The following is a 27,478-nucleotide window of genomic DNA, read 5'->3' on the forward strand; positions in this document are numbered from 1 at the left end:
CTCTTACCAGTGTTATTTAATGGTTTATAGCAGGCGCTCCCCACAAGCAGAGATCTCTAATCATATGAAGGCAAATTTAATATTTCCTGTTTGTTTGTTGTAAGGAGCGACAGGACACTCCCAGTGATAATCACCCCCTACAATGGGAGAAAACAGAGGAAGAGCAAACAATCTGTTGTGCTCTGGTCAAGATGTGTTTTGGGGAACCAGCTCTTTGAGGTTTTCGTGTTCCGAATGGGAAACGGATGCAGAGAGAGAAACAGATGGAGAGAGAGAGAGAGAGAGAGAGAGAGAGAGAGAGAGAGAGAGAGAGAGAGAGAGAGAGAGAGAGAGAGAGAGAGAGAGATTGAACGGTAGACCTGCTTCGCTCTCATATTGTAAACCAAATGTCCTTGGCTAGCAGCAGGGACCCTCTTAACTGCGTCCAACCTACCTCAGACCCATTGTTCTCTAGCAAGCATCAAAGCAACATATTTGTTGGTTGAGCCTTAACCTTAACTGTATTCACGGCTGTTCTGGATGCAGTGGGTTCATGTAAGAAAATAAAAGCTCACAATGATCTACTACATGTTTTATAGAAGCATCGACAAATATACAGATGCACATGCAGTGATACTTGTGGAATGCCAAGCACACGCACATGTATAGCTGGAGAATTAAAGGGATGCTACGTCAAAGACGTAAAGTCTGTGAACCCCACGCCCACCCATCCCCGACAACCCTTCTACGGAGCGCTTCCATAAACACATGGGCAGGAAGGGGGAGGAGGGGTCTGGTTGTGCAAGTCCCGCTAGTCTTTTCATCTACCCCTCTGCACGTTCAAACTCGCACTTCTGCCTAATGTTTTTTTTTCCCTTGGCTCTTGCCTGGGACACGAGAGCTCTACGACCCAGCTCTCCAGTTAGGACAAACCATGGTGCAAGGGAGGAGCCTTGTTCATCGTGTCACTCATCTAGGCAGTATACATTTATGTAGGCAGTCTACAGTTATGTAGTGTGGCAGCGTTCTAGAATAGGCTACTTAGCAGTGATTGCTTTTGTTTACAGCGCAGTGACTTTACTAATTGTTTGTAAATCAGAATACATCCTGGAGGACGGTCTTAAAAGGACGCATTGCTTAAGTCTCGGGCTAAACATTAACCAGTCCTCTCCTTTACCACTGGGTGTACTGTGCTAGTCTTGTCCTGTATGTGTGAATGAAGAGGTGGAACTGTCTGCTCTGTTTTTAGACGTTTCATAACTCAAAGTCCTTCGCGGTCACACACTCACACATACTGCCGTCTCTGGAGCCGTGGAAATAATCGCGGGCGGGTGTCCCTAAAGCTAGTGTCCCGACACCGACACATGTGTTGGTGGTGTGATTGTCTGGTCATCTTAGCGGCGTTGGCGCTCATCTCCAGGGAGCTATGCCTGCCGCGACTCTGGACAAATACTGCGGCTCTATCTTCTGGGTGAGTGGGACCATGAGGGTGGTGGAGAGTGCCTAGTCATTTAAATGGTTTGCTGTTAAACATTTACACAGCACACAAAGTGTGTATCGATCAGATCGGATGATTAAATTCCAGTCGAGAAATAACTTTTAACACTTGTTCACTCACTTGGTTACAATGTTGTGTTTCGACTTGAAATGTCCAAAAACATTCCGATGAGAGCGAAAACATAGGCCTTTAATTTACTGCGTGTAGTTTTCAAGGTAACATTTCACCATTCTAAGTAAATCCGAGGTGCCGTCTGTTTATAACGGAACCATTAGATCTGAGCTGAACGGAAAGTGTGTGTGTGTGTGTGTGTGTGTGTGTGTGTGTGTGTGTGTGTGTCTGTGTGTGTGGTCAGTATAAAAGTTTGACAATTGAAATACAGTAGAGTCGATGAGTAGCCACATTAAACAAACAATTGTAAAATATACAGCAAATGGATCAGTACGCCCATATATGTTGTGCACATATTGCCTACACACATAACTATTTCAGTGTTTTTCCGTCTCTTTTAACAAATATCAATCGTTGGCATACGAAATAATGTGACTCAGCAATATTGAACGACGTTTGTAATTGTTTGTCAATCGTTTTATTGTAGTAGCATTTGGCCTACTGACTTGCATTATAAAGGTAGTGCCATACGTGTTATGTTGATAAATGAATTGTACATGACATGTATGAATCAGTAGAAACGGAAAAACAAGTGATCCCCCTGAACGGCTAGAAGAGGGCCTTCAGGTCTGGGGCCTATGGAGGAGCTAAGAGGGTACAGAAGACGCTGAGGGGGCAGAGAAGAGCCGTACGCACAGCAGGAAGATGGATGACAACCTTCATGATGACCACGTCAGGACAACAACGCAGACTACATAAGAGAGTCGTTGGTCTCATAGATGAGTCCCACACCTCTCACCTGCGATTCCCTGCCCCACTCAGACCAATCAGTGGACTAAAAAGAGCCCCAGGGTTCTGAATGACTGGGAGCCACCCTTACCCTGTACAAAGTTTACACCTGCCACCAACCAATGGATGATATATTGGACCATTGGCAGGTAAACAGAATGAATCGGCCTGCTCCTAACCAAGATACAGCACTACTGGGTGCAGGGTTATATATAAAAACAACAGCTTGGCCCGTAAAAAGATACACTCCGGCACGATGAAGGATTTCCCCTAACATCCTCCATCATGAAGAGCATGGACCGACACAAAGGCTGGCACACACATGAGGTAGTCTGCCTACCAGGCAGACATGGGTGTTGATGAGGCTATCCTCTACCTGTTGCGACTAAGAGCCCAGGCTGATGGCACTGTGCCATCAGCAGGGTCCTGGAAGTGAGCAGCAGCGCTGTTCCCAGAGCACTGTTCTGGGTTCCTTCCTCTTCACCCTCCATGCCTTGGCCTACATGTACAAAGTAGATGCACATGTTTTCAGACGACTCTGATATCATGGGATGTATCAGTGGGGGACGATAACAGATGGATAGAAAAATGTTTACTTGATTCATCTCTGAGGGGAAATATAATGATCTTCAATGATTTGACGTTGAGTTACTTTTTCATTGTTGATCCCAATAGTCCCAATATTTTAATTTAGAGTGTGGCGCTTTATTTATATATATATATATATATATATATATATATATATATATATATATATATATATATATATATATATGTATGTATATATGTGTGTGTATACTGGCTGTTACTTTATAATGGTAGCTACACTACCATGACTGTTCTATATAATGTTGTGTGAATAATAACAGTAATGTGTTTCTCAGAACTCGTCCTTCCTGGACACAGCAGAGCCGGACCTGCCCGTGTGCCTGGAGCAGACCGTATTGGTGTGGCTTCCCCTGGGGTTCCTCTGGCTCTGCAGCCCCTGGCACCTGGCCGCTCTGCTCAGGAGACGCGGGAAGCCCTGCAATGTCTCCAAGCTGTACCTCAGCAAGCAGGTCAGTCGTGGCTGTCTGTAGGAGGACCAATACAGATGTCACATGAGGATATTATACAAACCATCTGAATAATTGTGTTATAGTTTGATGTTCTAGTATTTGCAAGGCTAGATCATTTTTCATTGCCACAATCTAAAACACAAAAACAAGTTTCATTCAAATGTTATTATTCATTCAAAATGAATTGTGTTTAATGAATGAATATTTCCATGATCATGTTTTGTGTTCCAAAATAAGATGGCCTAATCGGTTTTGTCTCCTCTCCTCAGCTCGTGGCTGGCCTGTTGTTCATTACTGCCATCTCTGGGCTGGCCCTGACGCTAGGAGAGGACCATGGCCCATCGAGTGGAACTGGCAGCCATGCATTGGTGTTCTATGTCAACCCCATTATCTACGCCATCTCATGGGTACAAAAACAACAAAACACTTAGACCGGGTGGCTGTTTCTATCCCCACATTTCAGATGCTAATATCCTCTATATGTTTCCGCTATTGTTTCCCAAACATTGTCGTGTTAACATGTGACCTACCCAGTACTCTAAGCTCACGTGTTAACAACCTTCCTCCCTTTAATTGGCGATGAGCACTGAGTTTCAATTCCCTTTCTACATTGCTTCAGTAACATTGCTCTCAGAGCTATGGCGTCATAAAGCTGAGAGTTTCTGCTTTCTGACCAGATTTTGGTCGTGCTGTACCAGGAAGGAGTACGGCGAAGGGAAGGAGCCGTGGACTCCTCTACCCTCTTCCTGTTCTGGTTGCTCCTGGTGTGCTGTGACATCTTCCCCTTCCAGACCCTCCTCCGAGAGGCTCTCAGACTGGTGTGTACAGGAAGGGGGGAATGGGTTTGTGTATGTGTGTAGTGGTAGGGGGTCAAACGCAGCAGCTGTAACTTTAGTAACGCTGATATATTTAGACCTCTCACTTCGGCGGGAATTTCTTCAAAATAGGGAGTGGCTGTTCCGGGGTTAAATGAATATAAACATACCCTACACTGCTCCACCATGGCACCTCCTCTTTAACCCGTATAGGGAGAGGTGCCGGATATTCCCAGATACAGCCTCTTCTACATTTCATTTGCGATGGAGCTGGTGGGGCTGGTCCTGTCGTCTTGGGCAGACATCCCCCGAGATGCAGCACAGATGGTCAAGAAGGTACCGGCACCGCCTGGATCAAAGTACTAGGGACCACCGGGTGCTTTGGTCAATTCAAAACCCCTCTTTTTTTCTTTTTGTTTCCCAAAGAATCCAGAGGCAGGGGCGGCATTTTTAAGTAGAATCACCTTCAACTGGTTTAACAGGTACACTCCAAAATCATCAAGAGACTGACTGACTGACTGACTGACTCACTCACTCACTCACTCACTCACTCACTCACTCACTCACTCACTCACTCACTCACTCACTCACTCACTCACTCACTCACTCACTCACTCACTCACTCACTACCCCCCCATTGCCGGCTCTTTGGTCCTCTCTCCTAACCCCCCCTGTCTGGTTGTGTCAGCATGGTGGTGAATGGCTACAAGCGGGCCCTGGTGCAGGAGGACCTGTGGGAGCTGAAGGAGGCCGACACCACCAGCCAGATCCACCGGCACTTCCACTCCCACATGGAGTCGGAGCTGGGCGCCGCCCGCATCCGCTTCGAGAAGAAGAAGAAGTCTGAAACAAAGCCTGAGAAGGAGGCCCGGCCCACCCTGCAGAACGGCATCAGTCAAGATGTACTGATGATGGTGCATACAAAACTCGCACACACACACACACACATGTGCATGTTCATGGTCGATATTAACAACACAAAAGGTGAAGGGATGTGGAGGTGTTGATGACTTGTATAGATTGGGATCAGGATGGCAAGGCACTGCTACAGGTCCAGTTGTGTGGAGCAAGGGAGCTATGTCTAGGTGTAAATCTCCATGCATATTGTTATTATTATTATTATGATTAATTATTCCGCAACATTTTCACATCCCATCGTAGGAGGAAATGGAGGGAAAGAAAAAGAACAAGAAGGGGAAGGAAGAAAAGGTGAAGGAAGATGAGAACTACCCTCAAGCGTGGCTGATATACACCATCGTCAAGTGCTTCAGGAGAACTCTGGTGGAGTCAGCGTTCTTCAAGCTCCTGCAGGACCTGCTAGCTTTTGTTAGTCCTCAACTCCTGAAGTGAGTCTTTTTAAAATATTCATTCAGTCAATCATTCAAACGATTCAAACGTCATAAAAAAACGTGTCTCTTTTTGATTTAAATAGGCCTCCTGTTAAATATTTCAATGAATCCAGAAAGAAACATGCAGATTTTATCATCCTAGTCACCATGCTAGTCACACATTGCAGACATCATGTCAGCAATGACTGATCTCAAAAAATACACTTTTCTCCAAAACGCCATTGAATCTGAGTGTGGAGAAACTGGGACAATAAACAAAGCATTCTAGGTCCCACACTGATATGACCAAAAGCTTTGTTAAACACGAATGTTCTTTGTGTCTGCTGATAATAGCAGTACATTCGGCACTCGGCAGGGTACAAGGAACTCTCTTCCATCCGTAGTCCCGTAAAGGCACAAGCCATTATGTCATTGTTCAGAAGTGTCACATAAGTCACTGCTTAAAAAGCCTACTGTAGTCATGAGTACTGTAGTCATACTTTTATTAAGTGTCGAATTAGAGATAGTCTACTAATTCAATTCACATTAAGTTGAATTATTGACCCGCAAAGTAAGCTTCTGGGAACAGGGCACAGCTCTTCAATGGTTAACCTCTCAATGAAAAGATAACATTGTTTTCAGTGCCTTCCTATTTGTTGTTGCCTTTGTGTTGTCTTTGAGAGAAAACAAGGGGAGGATGGAATGATTCAGATAATTAAAGAAGGGCTTTATTACAGCAGTGTATCACAGAGAATCCAAGTGTAACCTTGTTAAAACTTGTTTCACCAAATGGTTTCACCATTTATTTTGTAACCTTTTTACTTATTTTTGGTTTATTTATACATTTAATTGATTCATTAATATTATCCTAACTTTATAACTGTCTTGTTGTTGTCATGTTGATATTCTTTAATGAGTATTGCGTCCTCATTAATTTATTTAGCTACAATTGAACATCCACTCAGACACTAACCCCATTTCCATGGTAACGATTATTTGCTCTAAAAACTCCATTCACTCACTATTTCAGGCTGATGATCTCCTTCACCCAGAACGAAGACGCCCCTGATTGGCATGGCTACATGTACTCTGTGCTGCTGGTTCTGGTGGCAGTCCTCCAGTCCCTGTTCCTCCAGCAGTACTTCCAGCGCTGCTTTGTGCTGGGCATGAAGGTCCGCACCTCCATCATGGCCGCCGTGTACAAGAAGGTACGCACGGTCGGCTGCGATTTTCCCCCCTGAACAAGATTTACTTTTCTCTTGGAGCTGAAAGACACGGTTGGCTCTTGGCCATCGTGGTTCCAATACAACACATCACCATTGTGCAGCGATTTCTTTTCTTTTCCACCATACACTCGTCGTCACAGACGGACGTGTGAGGGGCTTTATTTAGTGAGAGTTAAAGTACAGAAGGACAGCATGGAAATAAGAATGACAAATATAGATTACATTTTTTTTTTTTTTTGGAATACAATATAAAGTGGGATGTCGAGAGAGAGAGAGAGAGAGAAAGAGAGAGAGAGAGATCTCTAATTAGAGGAGTGTCTGTTCTTTTCAACCGTTCATCCAAATCGACTACACACTCGGCGGGCTATTGCGGATGAAGGGAAGTTTCAGTGTCGAGTGTGAAGCCTAATTTTTACTCCTGCTTAAAGTGCTGTACGACGGTTACGTAGAGCCCTCTACGTCGCCGGAGAACCTCTCCGTCGTCTCCGGCTGCATGAAATATTTTTTAAGTGTCAGTCACTCCGTCAAGCGACAACGGAGACGGCAAGGGCTGAGATTGGTCCTCTAAAAACATAATTTCCGGAATTACTTTTCCGGTTTGACTACTATCACAACGTAAACACTGGCAGCGCCTGCAGCACTTGCATTGCGTATCCGGCACCACGACGGAGAACTATGAGGGCTTGAGGGGTCTCCGTGGTTACGCAGTTGGATTGCGCATTATGCAGTTGTAGAAGTGTAACCAGCGCTTGAAGTTCGGCCATTACGAAAAGGCATGTTCTGAACATTTTGAACGGGAACTGCACTGGTGTGTACATAAAGTGAAAACCAGTGATGTACATTGAATGAACCGTAGAACGTACCGATGATTGAACTGCAAGTACAGATCAGACCGGGCTTTGCAGATATGTTCTCGGTCTCCCGTGTCTGCTTCTTCAGTCTTTCCTCACAACCATCTCCACCCCCCCCCCCCCCCCCCCCACAGGCGCTGGTGGTGTCCAACAGCTCTCGCAAGGAGTCGACGGTGGGGGAGACGGTGAACCTCATGTCTGCCGACGCCCAGCGCTTCAACGACATCTTCAGCTTCATCCACTTGCTGTGGTCCTGCCCCCTGCAGATCTTCCTGGCCATCGCCTTCCTATGGCTGGAGCTGGGCCCGTCAGTGCTGGCCGGCCTGGCCATCATGGTGCTCATGGTGCCAATCAATGGGTTCCTCGCCACCAAGGCCAGGAAACTGCAGGTCAGGAGAATGCCCTGTGTGTGTCTTGTGTGCGAGCGCGCGCACGCAAGCACTCATTAATTCTCACACTCAAGCACACACAGGCACTTGCGTACACACATTCATACACACATAAAGGCATTGATACACGCACAAAGGAACACATGCACGGGCAGGCACATATACACGCGCACAAAGGAACACATGCACAGGCAGGCACACATGCACACAATCATGCGCACACAATCATGCACACATATGCGCGTGCTCGCGTGTGCACACGCACAAGCATTGAATTGCCATTGATTTCTACCCTTGAGTGGTATATTGTCTCAATAGCAATAGCTTTTTGATGAGACTATTAATATATATTTAATATCCTTCTACTAACCATTTTGGTAACTGAAGTATTTTATCAATAAAAATGTTTTGGAGGGGTTTATTAAGATCAAATCTTGGCATCATCTTTTGTGTTTGCCTCCTTTCAGATTAAGAACATGGAGTACAAAGACAAGAGGCTGAAAATCATGAATGAAATACTCAACGGCATGAAGGTGAGTGTGACTGTGCAGATTTACCACTTGATTGTCTGTCATCTTGTTAAAAAAATGACTATGTGGCAAGTTTGGGCAATAAAAGGCTCAAGGTAAAAGGTTGTTCATCAGAAGAATGGCAAGGCCGAAGATCTCCTCTATGCAGCAGACACCATCCGCGTACCGCTCGTACCCTGATGTTCTCCATGACCAGCTGCCATACGTTTGTTTCCTCCACAGATCCTGAAGCTGTTTGCCTGGGAGCCGTCCTTCCAAACTCAGGTGGAGGGCATCCGTGGCCAGGAACTGCAGGTCATGAGGAAGTTTGCCTACCTCAACTCCTTCTCCACCTTCATCTTCTACTGCGCCCCTTCTTTGGTGGGTCCAAAGACAGGGGACTGACAAGACAGAAGTAGACAGACTTGGAATAATAACATAAGCAACTAGGGGGTCACGGCAGGAAGTACAGCACAGTAATTGAGATAAGTGCTCGACAACAGCAAAATTGAAATACATGGAAAGCATATCTATGTACGCAATATGAGTTGTAGCATTCTAAACGTCATAAAAAACGTGTGTCTCTTCTTGATTTAAATAGGCCTATCTCCTGTTAAATATTTCAATGAATCCAGAAAGAAACATGCAGATTTTATCATCCTAGTCACCATGCTAGTCACACATTTTAGACATCATGTCAACAATGACTGATCTCAAAAAATACACTTTTCTCCTAGTTCTCAATCACTCTCAGTCAAAAGGCCCTTGAACCCACACTCAAGCCCTTGAGTGTGGAGAAACTGGGACAATAAACAAAGCATTCTAGGTCCCACACTGATATGACCAAAAGCTTTGTTATATTTTGAGTTGTAGCAAACAAAAATGCATAAATATTTAAATGTTAGACATGCAAAATAAGTAGATAAAGAGTAATGGTGAACGATAAAGAATTAAAGTAAAATAACAAGAGTGTATGGTACAACATTCACTGTGTGCGTGTGCATGCGTTTGCTGTAGGTCTCCCTGGCCACATTCGGGGTGTTTGTCGCTGTGAGTTCAGAGAACGTGCTGGACGCAGAGAAGGCGTTCACCTCCATCGCACTCTTCAACATCCTGCGCTTCCCCCTCACCATGCTGCCCATGCTCATCGCCATTATGGTGCAGGTGTGTACACTCACTCACTCACTCACTCTCTCACACACACACCAAGGATCTCAGAGAGTACATTTATCCCCTGAAACTATGCCCTAAACTATAAAGAACCATTCTGACACAACAACTAATCTGTGTGACTTCGCAAAACAAGTCACTGCGAAAGTAGTGTGAAATTGCTAGACATGGAAAGCAGGTTTTTCTCATTAGTTCCACTATGCCCTACTACTGCTAAGCCTTGGTCGTTATTATAGTGAGTGTTATGAAAGGCAGGTGAAATTGGATTTCAAATGATCTACTCGTATTATATAAGGATACTCTCCACCCTGAACAACATACCATCATGTGAGGTGTTCTTTGAGGACACATGACACTGATTTAAATGGCTGTTAAGGACAGACACATTGCCCTCTATGGGGTTGAAGCCATGTGCTCAATCATCCTCAATCATCATCAACCATCATGAACCTGTTGTCTAATCTGCCACCTAGTGGTTAAAAGTGGTTAGCGAAAATAGAGCATGAAAGGAATATGTTTTCATTGTGTTACAAACAATGCAGATACATTGGTTCAGTCATATGACTGTGTACCCAAATTCACAATGAGGTATTAATGTTTTTCACACACACACACGCCAGCACACATGCCACCCACACACACAAACTGTTACACCCAAACACACGCATATGCTGTAACACCCACACACACACCGACTCACTCACTCACTCATATAAATATAGAGATAGTTGAATACTTACTCAGGTGTATTTGTTTGTTCATGTTTAGACGGCAGTGTCGAAAAAGCGCCTTGAAAAGTTCCTGGGGGGTGATGACCTGGACCCGGATATCGTGCGCCACGACTCCAGCTTCAGTGAGTCTGCTTCCTCTCTACTGTATGGATGCGTGTGTGTTACCTTTTTGCGTGTGTCTCTCAACCTTTCCCACCCTGCGGTTGTACTCCCTTCAGACACAGCGGTGAGCATCAGCGACGGCACCTTCACTTGGGAGAAAGAAGTGGATCCTGTACTGAAGAAGTGAGTGTATTGGATCGAATCTAACATGTTCACAACCCCTTTAACGCCGTCTGGAACACCATCATACACGCTATCTACTCAGACAAACTCACACAAAGCTAACTGTGTGTGTGTGTGTGTGTGTGTGTGTGTGTGTGTGTGTGTGTGTGTGTGTGTGTGTGTGTGTGTGTGTGTGTGTGTGTGTGTGTGTGTGTGTGTGTGTGTGTGTGTGTGTGTGTGTGTGTGTTCTCTCAGCATTTCCTTGGATATTGGTCGGGGGAAGCTGGTGGCTGTGGTGGGAGCAGTGGGCTCTGGAAAGTCCTCCCTCATCTCAGCTATCCTCGGGGAGCTGCACAGCGTCAAGGGATTCGTTAACCTGCAGGTCACTGTCAATCACACGCTGATGAATCCTTTGCATTCGTTTACATTCACGTTCAAAATGAAAAGCTGTTGAGGCCAATACACCCATCTACCAAAATAAATAGGAGAATATTTTGGTAGGTAAAAAATAAAAAAGATATTAAGACGTATCAAGTGAATCTGCACTATTCATGAACTGGATAGTCTCAGGCTTAGTGTAAGGGATCTGGGTTTTATCTCAAATATCCACAGTCCACCAGTAGGATCCATAAACAAGATTGGACGAAAGATAAACAACCTGACTTTGAATAAATGAGATGTCAATACTACATCTGGATCTCTTTCTATTCCCCACTCTGCAGGGTTCAGTAGCCTACGTGCCACAGCAGGCCTGGATCCAGAATGCCACCCTCAGGGACAACATCCTGTTTGGTTGCCCACACGACAGCCATCGCTTCCAGGGGGTGCTGGACGCCTGCGCCCTGGGCCCCGACCTGGAGCTGCTGCCCGGCCGGGACCTCACTGAGATCGGGGAGAAGGTGAGACTCCAGAGCCACTTCCGTCGCTTCGAGTCCATGGTTGGACTCGAAGAAGGAACAGCATGCGCAAAGTTACAGAGATAACTTTGTGCTCGCTTTGTCTTTCTGTGTGTTCAAGTGTGCCAGCATTCATTTGATGTGTTTCTTCTTTTCTCCTCTCTTCTTTTCTCTGGTCTGGCCTCACCCCGTCTATTCTTGTCTCCTCTTGTCTCCCTTCTCATTTCCTCTACTCTCCTCCTCTTCTCTTCTCCTCTTCACTCATCTCTTCTCTCGTCTCCTCTTCACTTCTCTCGTCTCCTCCTCTCTCGTCTTCTCTTCACTCATCTCGTCTTGTCTCCTCTTCTTCTCTTGCCTCCTCTCCTCCCCTCTCTCCTCTCCTCTCCTTTGCTCTCCTCTCTCCCCCTCCTCCAGGGTATTAACCTGTCTGGAGGCCAGAAGCAGCGGATCAGCCTGGCCCGGGCTGCCTACAGCCACTCAGACATCTACCTCCTGGACGACCCCCTGTCCGCTGTGGATTCCCATGTGGGCAAGCACCTCTTCCAGGAGGTCATCGGGCCCAAGGGCCTTCTCAAAGACAAGGTTAGTCATTGCCCAACATAAAGAAATGTACAAACTCAAATGCCCTTGATTCTCTTTTATTCTCTTCATTATTCATCGATATAGCTAACAATGATTCACCCACAGCCAGTCAAATGTCCATTTCCAAAACGATTGAATAAGTCAGATCGCTGGTCTGCTTTTCTCTATCTTGCTGGTCTGCTCCGTTTCCAATATTATTGGAATGCAATAATGGCCAAAGGCAAACCAGAGCTGGCAATCTCCTGAGCCCCCCTGTCTCGTTGTTGATGTGCGTGCAGACGCGCATCCTGGTGACCCACGGGGTGAGCTTCCTGCCCTACGTGGATGAGATTGTGGTGCTGGTGGACGGGGTGGTGTCGGAGGTGGGCTCCTACCAGGGCCTGCGGGCCACCAAGGGGGCCTTCTCCGAGTTCCTCGACACGTACGCCAAGGAGGAGAACAAGCAGCAGGCGCAGGCAGTGGCGGCAGGTCAGTATCATGTGTGTGTGTGTGTGTGTGACTACCTTGCGATACATCATCCCACTTATTACCCGTCTGCTTACTAAAGAAATGTATAATTTGAAGAGATGTATAATAACGAAGTAGAACTACTTCACTACTGTACTTAAGTACTAAAATGCTGTATCTGTACTTTTTATTTTTTTCTCCTACTTCAACTTTTACCTCAATACATATTTTTGATGGGTTTAATACTTTTACTCCGATACATTTTTCATGTGCTGAATTGTTACTCTTTACAATTATACCTTTTAAAAAACAAATAGTCAGACAGATGCTATGGTTCAAAATAACATCGAAAGAAAGGTCTGTTATTCACTGCAGCGGTCTGCTGATAGCAAACCGCTGAAAGCCTTAAGTGACCAGATCAGAATCAGAATCAATTTGGTCTATTTATCAAAGTCGTGTTCTAATTATCTCCATCTGTTGCATTATGGTCCCATGATTATCATGACATCAGTTACAATATAGTCTCATATTGTTATTAGAGTAAGGGTTAGATTCAACAAAGCACCTCTTGTGCGGTTCTCTTATTGTGCTTGTGTCTGTCTCTGCGTCGTGTTAAACACATCCAAGCCCATCTCACTTTCACAACAGACGCTGGTGGGCTGGAGGTGGAGGTGGAGGAGGTCTCAGGAGGTGAGGACCTCCAAGCGGACTGCGCTCCTGAGGACGTTGTGACGGGCACGCTGAAGAGGGAGGGCAGCATCCGTCGCAGCCAGCGGAGCCTGGGGAGGTGAGCAGGGCATGACTGGAGAGAGAGAGAGAGAGAGAGAGAGAAAGAATACAAGGGTTCATGTTAGTTTGAGAGAGATAGAGCAATCTAATTTGAGGAGTGTATGTTCTTTTCAACCGTCCATCCAACTCGACTACACACTCGGCGGGCTATTGCTGATGAAGGGAAGTTTCAGTGTCGAGTGCGAAGTTGTTCAAATGAGCGGTTCTCGAGAAAGCTGTACCGAAAGCAATATGAAAGGCCTAGCCATCGGCCCGTTCCGAACAGGCAAGGAGCGGGACCTGCACTGGCAGGTGTAGTGCTGTGGACCCAAGGTGGTGCATTGTCTTGGTGTACTGAGAGGATACAAGGGATTATTTATCCCATTATAGTTATTTTTTTTCCTTTTTGGTTGGTTTTCCAATGTGCCCATGAGTGAATTTCAACAGCTCCAGTTACAAAACAACAGTACAGTTAAATGAAAACAGATACGACAATGACTATAGCAATAGTGCCACAATACAGATAGTGCAGTGGTCCCCAATAGGCGGCCTGCGGGCCAGACCAGGCCTGCCACCAGTTGATTTATAGCCCGCAAAATAATTACTGAGAAGAAGAAAAATAAATGTGTATATATATATATATTGCGGCGAGCAGAGTAGTAGAGATGTCAATAGCATTTGGTCACTTAATTGCTTTGAGCACAATCAGAGAGATAATAATTAATCCACACGGAAAATAAAGTTGATTAATTTAATTCAAAAGTTCTTTCCCCGAGGTACTTAAACTCCTTCACCTTCGTCCGAAAGGACGAGATCGCGGATACAAGCGGCCGAGATGAGTTTTCTCAGGAGGGTGGCTGGCTTCTCCCTTAGGGATAGGGTGAGAAGTTCAGTCATCCGGGAGGAACTCGGATTAGAGCCGCTGCTCCTTTGCTTAGAAAGGAGTCAGTTGAGGTGGTTCGGGCATCTGGTAAGGATGCCCACTGGACGCCTCCCTTGGGAGGTGTTCCAGGCATGACCAGTGGGGAGGAGACCCCGGGGAAGACCCAGGACTAGGTGGAGAGATTATATCTCAACACTGGCCTGGGAACGCCTCGGGATCCCCCCGTCAGAGCTGGTCAATGTGGCCCGGGAAAGGGAAGTCTGGGGCCCCCTGCTTGAGCTGCTGCCCCCGCGACCCGACCCCGGATAAGCGGACGACGATGAGGATGAGGAAAAGTTCTTTCCTTTCGCGTATTGTCTTGCCAACCTGCCTTTCTCCAGAGTCGACTATTCATTGACCTTTGTGCTTGGGTAAACGGGTCATAAAGGAGAAGACATCCCCTTAGGCGCTGTTCTCCTTGATAAGAACACAGGCACCTCTGTGTCTTGGGACGGTCTGAAACTGTCTAAAAAACCCTGTCAAACTGTATTCTGCACTCACTCTGCTAGAGAGGAGTCTAATGTATGCATGCATTAAACCTAGGATAGTTGCTTTCCAATGTATTGTGTGCTTTTTTGCAGTGGGAATCTCATCTGGCCTAGACGCAATCTCTGTTAAAGGGAATTGCCACGACACTAGGCGGATAACAGAGAAAACAACAAGAGAACAATGGCTACCAAGAAAGAGAAAGTTGACAATGAAAATATAATATTTTTACTCAGATTGGACTCAACAATTTTTATTCATTCTACCTTGACATGACATGGCTAAACAGACCTGCTTATTCAGTTTACAAGCACTATCGGTTCACAAGGTTGCTAACCTAAAAATGCTAAACATAGCAGCTTTAATGAAGCATTCCCACCCAGATCCGATCCAAGAAAGCAGAAAATATCTAGCCTTACATCTCCTTATGAAAGCTCTGTAAAAATGATTCATAAAGAAAAGATTAGAAGAAAAGCATTGCTCCATGTATCATGGCGTCTTGCAAAGAGCAAGAAACTTTTCTCAGATGCAGACCTTTTGAAGTCGTGCTGTGGATATGCTGGACTAAGTGCTATGGGGGAAATGAACAAGTAGTGGAAAATACAGATTTCATGCCATCACTGTGCATCATCTGTTTCCGTGGAGACCTTTTGTGGTGAGTCCATTCGCTGCAGTTCAGATGCAGAGATGTATGTATGTTAGTGGTGGCTCGTTCGCGAACGAATCAGTTCAAACGAACGACTCTTTAAAACGAACGAACGGACCTGATTCGCCGCTCTCGTTCGTCGTCGTTCGTCTCGTTCGTTTGCCGAGACTCGACTCCCAGCTCCACCCACTAGTCGCTGAGTCGCACTGACTCGCGAGTCGCCGTTCGTTCACTGACTGTGTTTAGCGGTGAAGACTCGAGGACGGAAAAGTCATGAGAGTCAGCCAGGCAACAACATCCCGATTCCGAACATGAAGCACTCCTCAGCTAAAAGGAACTTAGTTAATGTTGTGTTGATTGATGACCGTTTGCACCATTGCACAATCGTGATTCGTTTGAGAATGAGAACGAGGGAGGAGCCGAGTCTGACCGACTCGGCATTCGCGAACGTGCATTCGCGATTTGTTTGAACGAGAACGAGGGAGGAGCCGAGTCTGACCGACTCGGTGACTGAGAATCATGATTCACAGCTACGACTCTTCTTGGCGAACTGACCGATGCAAACTGATTCATTCAAACAAATCATGAAATCCACCACTAATGTATGTGAACGGCAAAGTGGAAAATGTAGGGAAAAGGTTATCATCTGTAACTATTAAGTATCATCAGAATCATCTTGCCACCCCCCCCCCCCCCCCCCCATCGTGCTCAGGCACGATGAAAAAAAAAATATATATTTTACAGTTAATCAAGTACCACTGTCTAGTAATAGCGCAACAAGAATGGTAGACGTTTTAGCAGAGGATTGCTTTTCAGCAATCCTTGCCGATCTCAAAAAAATAGATTATATGTCACTAGCCATCGACGAGTACTGTGATGGACTCGCCTGTCAAGGGGTGAGTTTTAAAGCTGATTGGTTTGGTTGCTCGATGGCCGATGGGGCTGGAGGTTGAGTGGCCCATTGTTTCCAAGGGGATTTAAAAAAGGGCCCACTATGAAAAGTAATTGGGGACCCTGCGATAGAGGCTAAGTGAGCTTACACCAGCACCAGAATATAATCTTCCTTGTGTGTTTCTTTGGTTATAGATGAACATCCCACTTCATGTTCTTCCTTTTTGTTTGATCCCCGCTACCCCAACCCCACCTTTCATGTCCACTCTCTGTTCAGTGTGAGATTGAGGTCAAACAGCTCATCGCCAAAGAAAGAGGTTGCTACAGATATGAAGAAAGGCCAGAGGCTCATAGAGAAAGAAACCATGGAAACAGGACAGGTACTATTTTCGTCACCCCATTGGGGAAAAAGTCGTGCACACACACGTGAGACTGACACAAAAACCCTTACACACATACCCTGCATTCAATTGCAATTTTAAAAGATGTCTGTGGCGTCCCGGCCTCCTGTACCTGTGTGCAGGTGAAGTTCTCGGTCTACCTGCAGTACCTGCGAGCCGTTGGATGGGGCTACTCCACCATGATGTTCCTGATGTACTTGATCCAGAACATCGCCTTCATCGGCCAGAACCTGTGGCTGAGCAACTGGACCAACGACTCTGTAGAATACTTCAACATGACATACCCCGCCTGGAAGAGAGACACCCGCGTTGGCGTGTTTGGCGCTCTGGGAGTAGCTCAGGGTAAGGTGTGTGTGTGTGTGTGTGTGTGTGTGTGTGTGTGTGTGTGTGTGTGTGTGTGTGTGTGTGTGTGTGTGTGTGTGTGTGTGTGTGTGTGTGTGTGTGTGTGTGTGTGTGTGTGTGTGTGTGTGTGTGTGTGTGTGTGTGTGTTAAGCACACACACTTTGGGGGAGCTTATTGCTTATATAACGCTTATAGCTAACGTTTTTTTTGTTTGCCATGACATTTCATATGTTGAATGCTGTCGGGGTGAAGAGAGAATTTCAACAAAATCTGCATCTCAAAGAAATTGCCTGCCGTAATTCAAAGGGTTTTGAACTCATTTACTTATTGCAATCTTCACTGATTCAGTATTTCTGTTGTTGCAAATTAATGTGTTTCCATTAGAGAGTAAGTGTCTGAGTGGTACATAGAGAGATAAGAAATGCATGAACGCTTGTACTTGCATACATTATCATCTGGATCTGAGCGACAGTGACATCATGTTGGGAATCTGTTATGAGCGGACTTTGGTTCATCTCCAAACATGTTTGTGGTTATGCAGTAACTTTCTCTTTCATATATATCACTAGTGGGAGGAAAGGCAGCTTTGTAGTTCCTAATGGTCACTTGCCTGCTTTGAGGAATCATGGGCAATCATGGCCAACAATACAATACAATACAACTTTATTAATCCCACTAGGGGCAATTTGTTTGAGCATCTTGTTGTACATACAAGCAAGAAATACACATACACAACTACGGAGCATTAAGTAGTTGTGTATATGTATTTGTTGTTTGTATGTTAATGTATGTACAACAAGATGCTCAAACAAATTGCCCGTAGTGGGGAAATTTGTTTGATACACATACACAACAGCGGAGCATTAAGTAGTCGAAAATTGAAAAACAATCAGTGTACGTGGCTTGAAGTGCACTTTGTCGTTAGCAGTATTGTTGTTATTATTGCTATGGGGGAAATGAACACGTAATGGAAAATACTGATTTATTCTTGCCATCACTGTGAATCATCTGTTTCCATGGAGACCTTTTGTGGTGAGTCCATTCGCTGCAGTCCAGATGCAGATGTATGTATGTGAACGGCAATGGAAAATGTAGGGGAAAGGTTATTATGTGTGCCTGTAACTATTAAGTATCATCAGAATCATCTTGCCACTGTCCTCATCTCACTTATTCTCTTCCGCAGTCCATTTCCCTTTCTCCTTCTCTCCATTTTCTCTTTACAATACTGAAACTTGATTGAAATTACCTTACATATGCCATGTATCTGCGCCATTCTCATTATACATCCATGAGGGTGTCCTGCTGGGCCCTGTATCTGTTGTATTAGAACTACAGATTAATTCTGTCTCTCTCGCGTGCTCTCTCTCTCCCCCCCCCCCCCCCCCCCCCGACCCAGGTGTGTTTGTGTTCCTGGGCACCCTGCTCATGGCTGATGGCTCAGTGTCTGCCTCCCGCATCCTGCACTCCAGGCTGCTCCACACCATCCTGCGGGTGCCCATGGTCTTCTTCGACACCACGCCCACTGGCAGGGTGGTCAACCGCTTCGCAAAGGTGCGGACATGTGACATAGTTTAAGAGGGGAGGATTCATGAAGGAATCCCAGATGGGGAAATAAGGGAGGGTGTCACAGTAGTAGGAATGAAAGATTAGTATTTATTTTTTAAGAGAATCAAAACTATCAAAATATATGTATTTTCCTTCATGGTCAGAGTTATACATGTGTATATAGTTATACATACTCAAGTATTTCGCACACGTGAACCTGTTTTGGTTCTGCGTCGGGTTTATGTTAGCGGACCAATCAAAGCCCTTTGCGGCTGCGTTGCCTCGACGCAAGGTTACAATTTTTTGGGAGGCACACGTCAGGCCCTTGCGGTGAACGCAAGGAGGGCCCGCAAGGACGTAATTGGTCTGTAAACCCCCTTGTGGTGTGTCGACGTCTGACCATAACTAAGAGCTTGTTCACTACGACGTCACATCACCATGACCGCCACAATTTAAGGAGCATAGGAGCATTTAAATATTAGTCACTATGTAGGTAGTAATGTTGGCCATTGATTAGTCATCACTCCACAAAACTCCCATGATGCATTCTGCTGTGACCCTATTCGTCCTGCAGGATATATTCACAGTGGACGAGGCCATCCCCCAGTGTTTCCGCTCCTGGATTCTATGTCTTCTGGGCGTTATCGGGACGCTCTTCGTCATCTGTCTGGCCACACCCATCTTCGCCGTCGTCATCATACCCCTGGCGGTGGTTTATTACTTTGTACAGGTGGGTCGGTTGTGAGTCGGTTGTGGCGTGATTCCTTTTTTCATATAAATGCAATATACAAATGCAAAACAGTCGTATGAATAGAACCTAAGTATTTCCTCCCTACTATTGGACTATTAAGATTTAGCAGACGCTTTATTAATTGTCATCTATGCACAGGTAAGGGTAGGTAGACTCCAGACGTTTGGGTTGAAGCCCATAACCTTTTGGCTTGGGGTTGAACACAGGTTTCACTAACCAATACACACCTTGCCCGTATCTGATAAAAAAACGAAACAATACACTGCATCCAATAAAGTAGAGCTGGCCAATTATTCAATATCATTGTTTTATTATCTTTGAATGGTATTGCATCATGAAATAAAGATATCAACTAATCATGGATCCAGTTTTTATAGTTATAAAAATATATAAAATACGATGAGATTCACAAACTCTTAAAACGTCAGTGAGAAAGTATGATTAGTAAAAGTCCAATAACCTACTTTTAATGTCCATCCACGTCACTGTAATGACCCTGGGTCAGACGTGTGTGTGTTTGAACCCCTGAGAACATGGTGATGTTGACCTATGCCTCCCCCTCCAGCGGTTCTACGTGGGCACCTCCAGACAGCTGCGGCGGCTGGACTCTGTCTCCCGCTCGCCCATCTACTCCCACTTCGGCGAGACGGTGGCGGGGCTGTCTGTCATCCGGGCCTATGGCCACCAGGAGCGCTTCCTCAAGCACAACGAGATCACCATGGACGAGAACATCAAGAGCGTCTACCCTTGGATCGTGTCCAACAGGTACCCAAATTCAGCGGTGCCATCAGCACACCACCCCCCCCCCCCCCCCCCCCACCAGCGTTTAAAGAGCGGTAGACGTGACAAGGTGTTTCCGTTTTGGCCTGGGGACCGTCCTGATCACTTTACTTGACTTCACTTTCTGTTTTCGTTCGACGGATTAGTCGGGATCTCTGGCCCCCCAACATCTCCCCCTCATCATTCAGTGGGCGGGATACTGACAGAAAGAATGACTTCCGCCAATCAGCGTCACAAAACGTGACGTCTTTTCGCCAGAGAAACTCCGCCAGTGCACTCTACGTTTTTGTTTGATAGGGGTTATTGAGTGTATCTGTGACTCTCTGTACCGCATGTACAAAGGCGTGTTGGCATGGCACCGTGGCGTGTTATTTCCTGGGGGACACAAGGGGGAGTGAATCCTGAGCACCTATATCCACCGCAGGGCGGTGTATTTTGTGTTAATTAATCGAAATGACAAGCCGCTAAGAATGACAGGCTTTGATTGTGTGCGTTTCACAGATGGCTGGCGATCCGCCTGGAGTTCCTAGGCAACCTGGTGGTGTTCTTCTCTGCTCTGTTCGCCGTCATCGCCAGGAGGAGGCTGGAGAGCGGGCTGGTCGGCCTGTCAATATCCTACTCTCTCAATGTAACGCCCCCGCGCATGTACACACACACACACACACACACACACACACACACACACACACACACACACACACACACACACACACACACACACATATTGACTCTGACCACACAGACAGACAAACTCACTCATTACACTTGGGACAATGTTAAAGGTTAGTTGTCTTACCCTATCCACACTACACACAAAATGAGTAAATAATGAAATCCAAGGATTGTGGGGATGGAAAAGCCTGGTTTAAACGGGCACCTTAAGATCATAACGATAGGCTAGGTTTAAGGAGCCCTAACTCTTGGTCTTGGGCCCGCTGCTTGTCCAGGTGACCCAGACGCTCAACTGGCTGGTCAGGATGACCTCGGAGTTGGAGACCAACATCGTGGCCGTGGAGCGAGTGAGCGAGTACTCTGAACTGGAGACGGAGGTAAGGACGGAAGGCAGGCTACTGCAGGGGTCTTTCTTTGGTAGACTGCAGGGTGATTGGATATGCCGTTCTGTTCTTGGAGGATTATGAGTGACAGGTACTCAACTTCCACTCCACAGCTATAGTGATCTAGCTATAGTTACTTTATAGCTATTTATAGTGCTCAACCAATTGAAATGTGAGCAAACTCTTTTCAGCTTTGAAAAAGATCAATTTAATGCAAGTTATTGACTTATTTCTCCATTTCACTTTCAACCCATGAATGTGTGTCCTTCCATTAGGCTGAGTGGCTCTCTGAAACGCAGCCCCCGGGGAAATGGCCTGATGCAGGAAGACTACAGTTTGATAATTACAAGGTCCGCTACAGACCGGAGCTGGACCTGGTGCTGAATGGCATCACCTGTGATATAAGCAGCACAGAAAAGGTTGGTCATCTTGGGCTGTGGGTGTGGGGGTTTGGGTGTGTGTATGGGGGGGGGGGGTTGAAATATGCAATGAAATTAAGCTCAGCCATTAGGGACATTATTCAAACCTACGTTGCATCACTGGCAGGCAGTTGATATAAGGTGTATTAAGAGTGATATTAAGAGTATTTTATTAAAACATGACAGTATTTGTTGTTGCTCCGGGTTATTAACTAATGTTAATTAATGTACCCTTTTTGTAAAGTCTTACAATTTAGATTATATGGGCCATCTACAGCCATGAAATGGATATTATTATGTTCTTATTATAATTTAAGGATAACTTCTTGTAATGGAGTGACACAAGAAAGCAGGTCGAGACGTTGCTATCCAATTAACTCTGATTTACTCGGGGTAACCTGTAACAATGTTACAGGTTACACTTAGGTACCGTAGAGCACCGTAAGGCTGGGAATACATGACATTTCCTCCCAACTTAATAAGGTTGTTTACATAACTACAGTATCTTCAGCAATACCGTTGGAACTGAAATAAGCAATAGCATTACTTTGCATTGGAACCCTAACTTAATAATAATCTTTACTACAGTCCACAACAGTCTCTTTGAAGACAAGTCTCTATGTTGACTTATAACAGTCAGGTGCCTAATGGATCCTTGAAGGATAACGCTTTGTCTCTGATATTAGAGGTTCTCCAGCATGTGAGAACTCTCTGTGGTGACGTGCTGGGCTTGGCTCCGCTATCATAGCAGCTTCAGTGTTCTTCAGCGTTCTTCACCTCAACCCTGTTCGGGTTCAGGTGTACTGCGGCCTGGAGTGGGATGATCCAGGGAGGTAGCACCCTTGTCAGGACACTAGGGGTGGCACGGTTTTTGAAAAAAACACTGTGCGGTTGGCATGTCACGGTTCAGAGTGTGTGTTCGTCGTACGGTCCTACGGTTCAGGCTAGGGAACATTTTGGATTTCAGGTTACTTATACAGTGTTTCCCATACATAGACCAATGTGTGGCGCAGCGCCACAGATTCAACAACAAGCGCCACAAATTGATTCCGCTTTTTAAATAAATTTTTATTTGAATGCGATTTTGAAGTATAAATATCTCACGCTCTCACGCACACGCAACAAATGCAAACAGAGCCGGAGCACTGTGTGCGCTGTGCACTGCGCGCACACTGGAGAACTGCGCAAAATCAGCCGATCGCAACGTCCGTTACTGTGAGACATCCTATCGCTCCGTGGCAGTGACAGACTGGAAAGATTAAAAGAAAAAATAACAACAAGAACCGTACCGAACCGAAAACCGTGACCCTAAACCGTGATACGAACCGAACCATACATTTTGTGAACCGTGCCACCCCTACAGGACACTGTGCAGTGTCTAATGGCGCCTCCTGGTCTGGATGTGTCTTAGGCGGCAACATGTGGTCTGTGTGGCGTCTCCACACTCCTGCTGCTACACTTGCAGTGTAGGAAACTGGTCCTGTTTGGGACCTCACGACTCCTGGTGTCCACTTCTCCCCCTTCCGGTAATCGCAAACAAGAACGGTCTCGCCCACAGCAAACTGTCTGGTCTCGGAGTGTGCTGCTCGGCGTAGCTGCTGAGCGTCCTGGTTGTGGGTTACCGCACTAGCTACACTGGGCTTTCCTGCCAGTTAAACTTTATTGACCTGAACCATTCCCTTCCAAAAAGTGGTTGTGCATCACCACTCACCGCATACAATGATAATTCAGCTGACTGATTCTGTTCAGTTTTACATTCACATTAATTACTCCTTCTGGAGAAATGGCCCTTCCAGTGTAAGTTCAAAACAATATCTTAAGGCTGTAATGGAATGTATCCCAAAACACAAAGACAAAGCAGCCCCAGTGTCCGTTCCATTTCCATTGTTTTACCTTCAATCTCTGGGGTGATTCAGATGTGTTAATTCCTCTCTTTGAGTAATCATATTCAATGACGGTTCATAATCTGTATCAGTGTCTGTTTCATCACTCCTCTTTTTTTCTTTATCATACTGCCTGAATGTTCTTCCTTTAATCTAGTTTTTTTCCTCTTTTCATAGTTTCATAGTTACTTTTACCCAATCGCCCTATGTGGCCTTTCTTTCCACAGTTATGGCAATCTTGGCCTTTGTACCAGCAGTCATCGTCTGTATGATTGTCTTTTCCACATCTCTTACATTTACATGTCGTTCTAGGCAGAGACAACATGACTTTGTTGACCTTTATGGAGCCACTCAGCTGTTGTGCTTCTCTGGCGACTGTCTACACTGATAGGGCAATTTTACACTGCCTTGTGAAAGGTGAGAGTTGCCGTTTCTGGGTAGCTTCACTCCACAAACCAATCTAAAGTGCCTCTTCCAAATATGCTCTGAAATCACAATATTCCAAGAGTCTCTTCAAAGCTGCTACATATTGTGTGACAGTCTCCCCTTCTTCCCGGTTTATGAAAGTTCTGGTGTAATTAAACTACGCAGCAGTCCATACATTCGCATACCCATGCGAGTAAGTAGCAATCACACTCGCTTTTGTTCTTTTATCCCATTAGCATTTATAAAGTGTTCAAATCCTTCAATATACGTGCCCCACTGCTCCACGGTCTCATCAAAGGCATCTATATGTATATAATATAAGGATAACACAAGAACGCAGATGGAGACGTTGCTATCCAATTAACTCTGAATTGCTCAGGGGGAGAACAATGTTCCAGGTTACAATTAACAGGCATAGGAAACAACCTTGCACTTATCTATTGCATGCATAACAGATAGGATGGAGGCCCACCTCAGCCTTGGTCATATGGATGCAGTGCTTCACACCTCTCTCCTCGCGTCCTCAGATTGGTATAGTCGGTCGCACCGGAGCCGGCAAGTCCAGCCTCACCAACTGCCTGTTCAGGATCATCGAGGCGGCGGAGGGACGCATCCTCATCGACGGCATAGACATCTCCAAGATAGGCCTGCACGACCTCAGGAACAGGCTGACCATCATACCACAGGTGTGCACACACACACACACACACACACACACACCCTCACACACACACGCGCTCACACTCATACTATGCATTATCTATATATGCATAGCCATAACAATAGGTAATTGTATTTCTGCTGTAGGACCCGGTGTTATTCTCAGGCTCGCTGAGGATGAACCTGGACCCCTTTGAGAACTTCAGTGACGAGGACATCTGGAGAGCGCTGGAGCTCTCCCACCTCAAGGAATACGTGGTGGGCCTGGAGAAGGGCCTGCAGTACGAGGTCTCGGAGGGGGGAGAGAACCTCAGGTGGGTCCCTGAACTCTAGCACCCTGCTGGATCGCTCTTGGATTACAACGAACCGTGCAGTAAATCACACACTGTGCTCGCAGCCAATGTAGGCTGATACCGAATGGCCGATACATTGGGAACCATCTGTGTGTTCCTAACTGTTCTACCTCCTCCGGTCATAATTGCGAAGGAGGCTTTATTTTACAGCAAAGAATCGTCCCACTTAGAAATTACAAAGCACATTCCCCGTTTATGAATGCTGGTAACCGCTGCCTTGCAGTAATTTAAAATATTACTGGCAGTAATTAATAGCCAGGTTTGTTAAAGGTTATGAAAGGAACTGACTATCAAACAGAAGACTCATTTTAAATTCCTTCTTGTGGACCACCAGACACTAGTGAATACTTATTTTAATAAGCCAATCATGGAGGTTTATTTCAGACAACATTTAAAATTTTTCACACTCTGAAAAAAATTGTTCTCCAGTCACTTTTTCCTGAACATGCAAACACAACGAAAGAGTACTACTACATGCGGACGTTGTGAAATAAATTCTGTCAGCAACATAGACTCCATATACCGCTGAAAATAATATAGAAACCATTGACCTCTTGACCATTTAAATAATTGGACCCAACTTTAATGGCAATTTTCTTTTCCGTAAAAAGGGTTGATGTGTAGCAAAACAACACATGTACACACAATACTTTTTTTTTTTTTTTTTTCCTTTTATGTTGTATGTCTTGCTATTGGGTCTAGAGCCTGTGATAAAGTTTATAATAATACGTTTGAGAGAGCCTCCCCTTATAGCTTCCACGCTTTGTCAACATCCCCTGTAATGTAACGGCGACCCGGTGGTCCCTCCACAGCGTGGGCCAGAGACAGCTGCTGTGCTTGGGCCGGGCCCTGCTCCGCAAGTCCCGCATCCTGATCCTGGACGAGGCCACGGCCGCGGTGGACCTGGAGACGGATGACCTGATCCAGACCACCATCCGCAAGGAGTTCTCCCACTGCACCGTCCTCACCATCGCCCACCGCCTGCAGAGCATCATGGACAGCTCCAGGTACACGGAGGGAGGGAGGGAGGGAGGGATTGGGGGAGGGGGTGAGGGGCGAGAGAGAAGGAAGGATGGACAGATGGTAGGACAGGTGTGTGTGTGTGTGTGTGTGTGTGTGTGTGTGTGTGTGTGTGTGTGTGTGTGTGTGTGTGTGTGTGTGTGTGTGTGTGTGTGTGTGTGTGTGTGTGTGGCAGAGGAGGCTCAATAGGAAAATTACTGTTTTATAGATGTACACAAATAAATACACTTTCATTTAGAAAGTCCTGTGTTTTTTTTAAAGATATTGAGGGATTCTGCAGGTCATGTTGGAGAGCTGTTGATGTTGGAGTAGCTTGTTCTGCTATTGAGGCACCACACATGAAAAAAGTATAGACTGCTTAATAATTGCAGTGGCAGCAGTGCCAGATGCTGCTCATTAATGGACCTCAGAGTGCAGTGCATGTCAAGCATCTTGTGAATTTAAACCAAATGGGGAACCAAGTCACTTACAATTATAAATCCATAACATTAATCCCCTTGAAGATCCCTTGGATCAAAGAGATTGACACCTTAATGACCTCTCCTCACCAATTATTGTGGGATGTCTGAGGGTATAATGACTATAAATACAGATCTCTCCGTTTCTTTTTTATTATTTTATTTTATTTTTATATTCATGTGTGAATGTACACTCAAGGAGACATCGATTGAATAAGTGGATGCTGTGCGTCAAGTCTGTGTAAGTGTAGGTTGATTGTCGCTATATTAATACTAGAATGAAAATCATTCACACTGATTCATGAACACCAATTACCATTACGTCGTCAGAACGACTTTCCCATAATACATGTGTTGGGGTTCACAAATTAAAATTGTAAAGAACGTGTCATGTTTGATTTGCTATTGGTCGATGGCTCGAGTAACACCATCTCTTTCTGACACCTCACAGGGTGATGGTGCTGGATGCAGGGAGAATAGTGGAGTTTGATTCTCCTGAAAACCTGCTGGAAAAACAGGGGCATTTCTATGCCATGACCAGGGATGCCGGGATAACCACAGGAGATGTCACAGTTCTATGATCATGTGTGTGTGTGTGTGTGTGTGTGTGTGTGTGTGTGTGTGTGTGTGTGTGTGTGTGTGTGTGTGTGTGTGTGTGTGTGTGTGTGTGTGTGTGTGTGTGTGTGTGTGTGTGTGTGTGTGTGTGTGTGTGTGTGTGGTGGCCAATTGCAACACGTTCACAAATAATTTATAATTACCACAACAATATTTGATGCCGATGTGGAGTGTTTCGACATCTTTGCGTCTGTTATTGGACTGTATAAGACTTCACGAAATAGCTTATAACGCACAACCTGTTCATACAATGCTGTTTATAGTGCCACCGAGGGTGATTACATAAGAATTGTTTTCTAATTTGTCATATTGTGAAGACTGCCTGATTTTTCACTCACTGTACTGTTCATGAATGTTTGCAATGTTTGAATTTGTTGTGTTTATTGGAGTCAACATGCGTCTGATAAAACTGCC

The 27,478-nt window shown here is 45.5% G+C and overlaps 1 protein-coding gene across 1 annotated transcript; it reads left to right on the plus strand.

Moving 5' to 3' along the window:
* Positions 1-1,308: 1,308 nt before the first annotated feature.
* On the plus strand, positions 1,309-27,130 carry abcc2 (ATP binding cassette subfamily C member 2). The gene is made up of 32 exons (XM_084470724.1): positions 1,309-1,450; positions 3,262-3,435; positions 3,705-3,842; positions 4,113-4,253; positions 4,464-4,586; positions 4,677-4,732; positions 4,939-5,164; positions 5,412-5,596; positions 6,609-6,786; positions 7,790-8,044; positions 8,512-8,577; positions 8,797-8,934; positions 9,571-9,717; positions 10,492-10,576; positions 10,673-10,739; positions 10,974-11,100; positions 11,441-11,617; positions 12,029-12,196; positions 12,475-12,664; positions 13,292-13,430; positions 16,634-16,736; positions 16,880-17,099; positions 18,496-18,650; positions 19,219-19,374; positions 19,961-20,160; positions 20,677-20,803; positions 21,123-21,224; positions 21,506-21,649; positions 24,486-24,644; positions 24,766-24,932; positions 25,784-25,978; positions 26,901-27,130. The coding sequence occupies exons 1-32, from the start codon at positions 1,406-1,408 to the stop codon at positions 27,028-27,030; spliced, it is 4,683 nt and encodes a 1,560-aa protein (XP_084326850.1). The 5' UTR covers positions 1,309-1,405; the 3' UTR covers positions 27,031-27,130.
* Positions 27,131-27,478: the final 348 nt, after the last annotated feature.

The sequence above is a fragment of the Micromesistius poutassou genome (genome assembly GCF_964030765.1).
Source record: "Micromesistius poutassou genome assembly, chromosome: 7".
Taxonomy (NCBI): Eukaryota; Metazoa; Chordata; class Actinopteri; order Gadiformes; family Gadidae; genus Micromesistius; species Micromesistius poutassou.

Bases quoted from the DNA above. Each gene is read 5' to 3' on its own strand.
- abcc2 (XM_084470724.1), top strand. From the start codon at position 1,406: ATGCCTGCCGCGACTCTGGACAAATACTGCGGCTCTATCTTCTGG. The intron at 12,197-12,474 runs GTTAGTCATTGC...ATGTGCGTGCAG, and splicing joins AGGGCCTTCTCAAAGACAAG to ACGCGCATCCTGGTGACCCA. The intron at 18,651-19,218 runs GTGCGGACATGT...TTCGTCCTGCAG, and splicing joins TGGTCAACCGCTTCGCAAAG to GATATATTCACAGTGGACGA.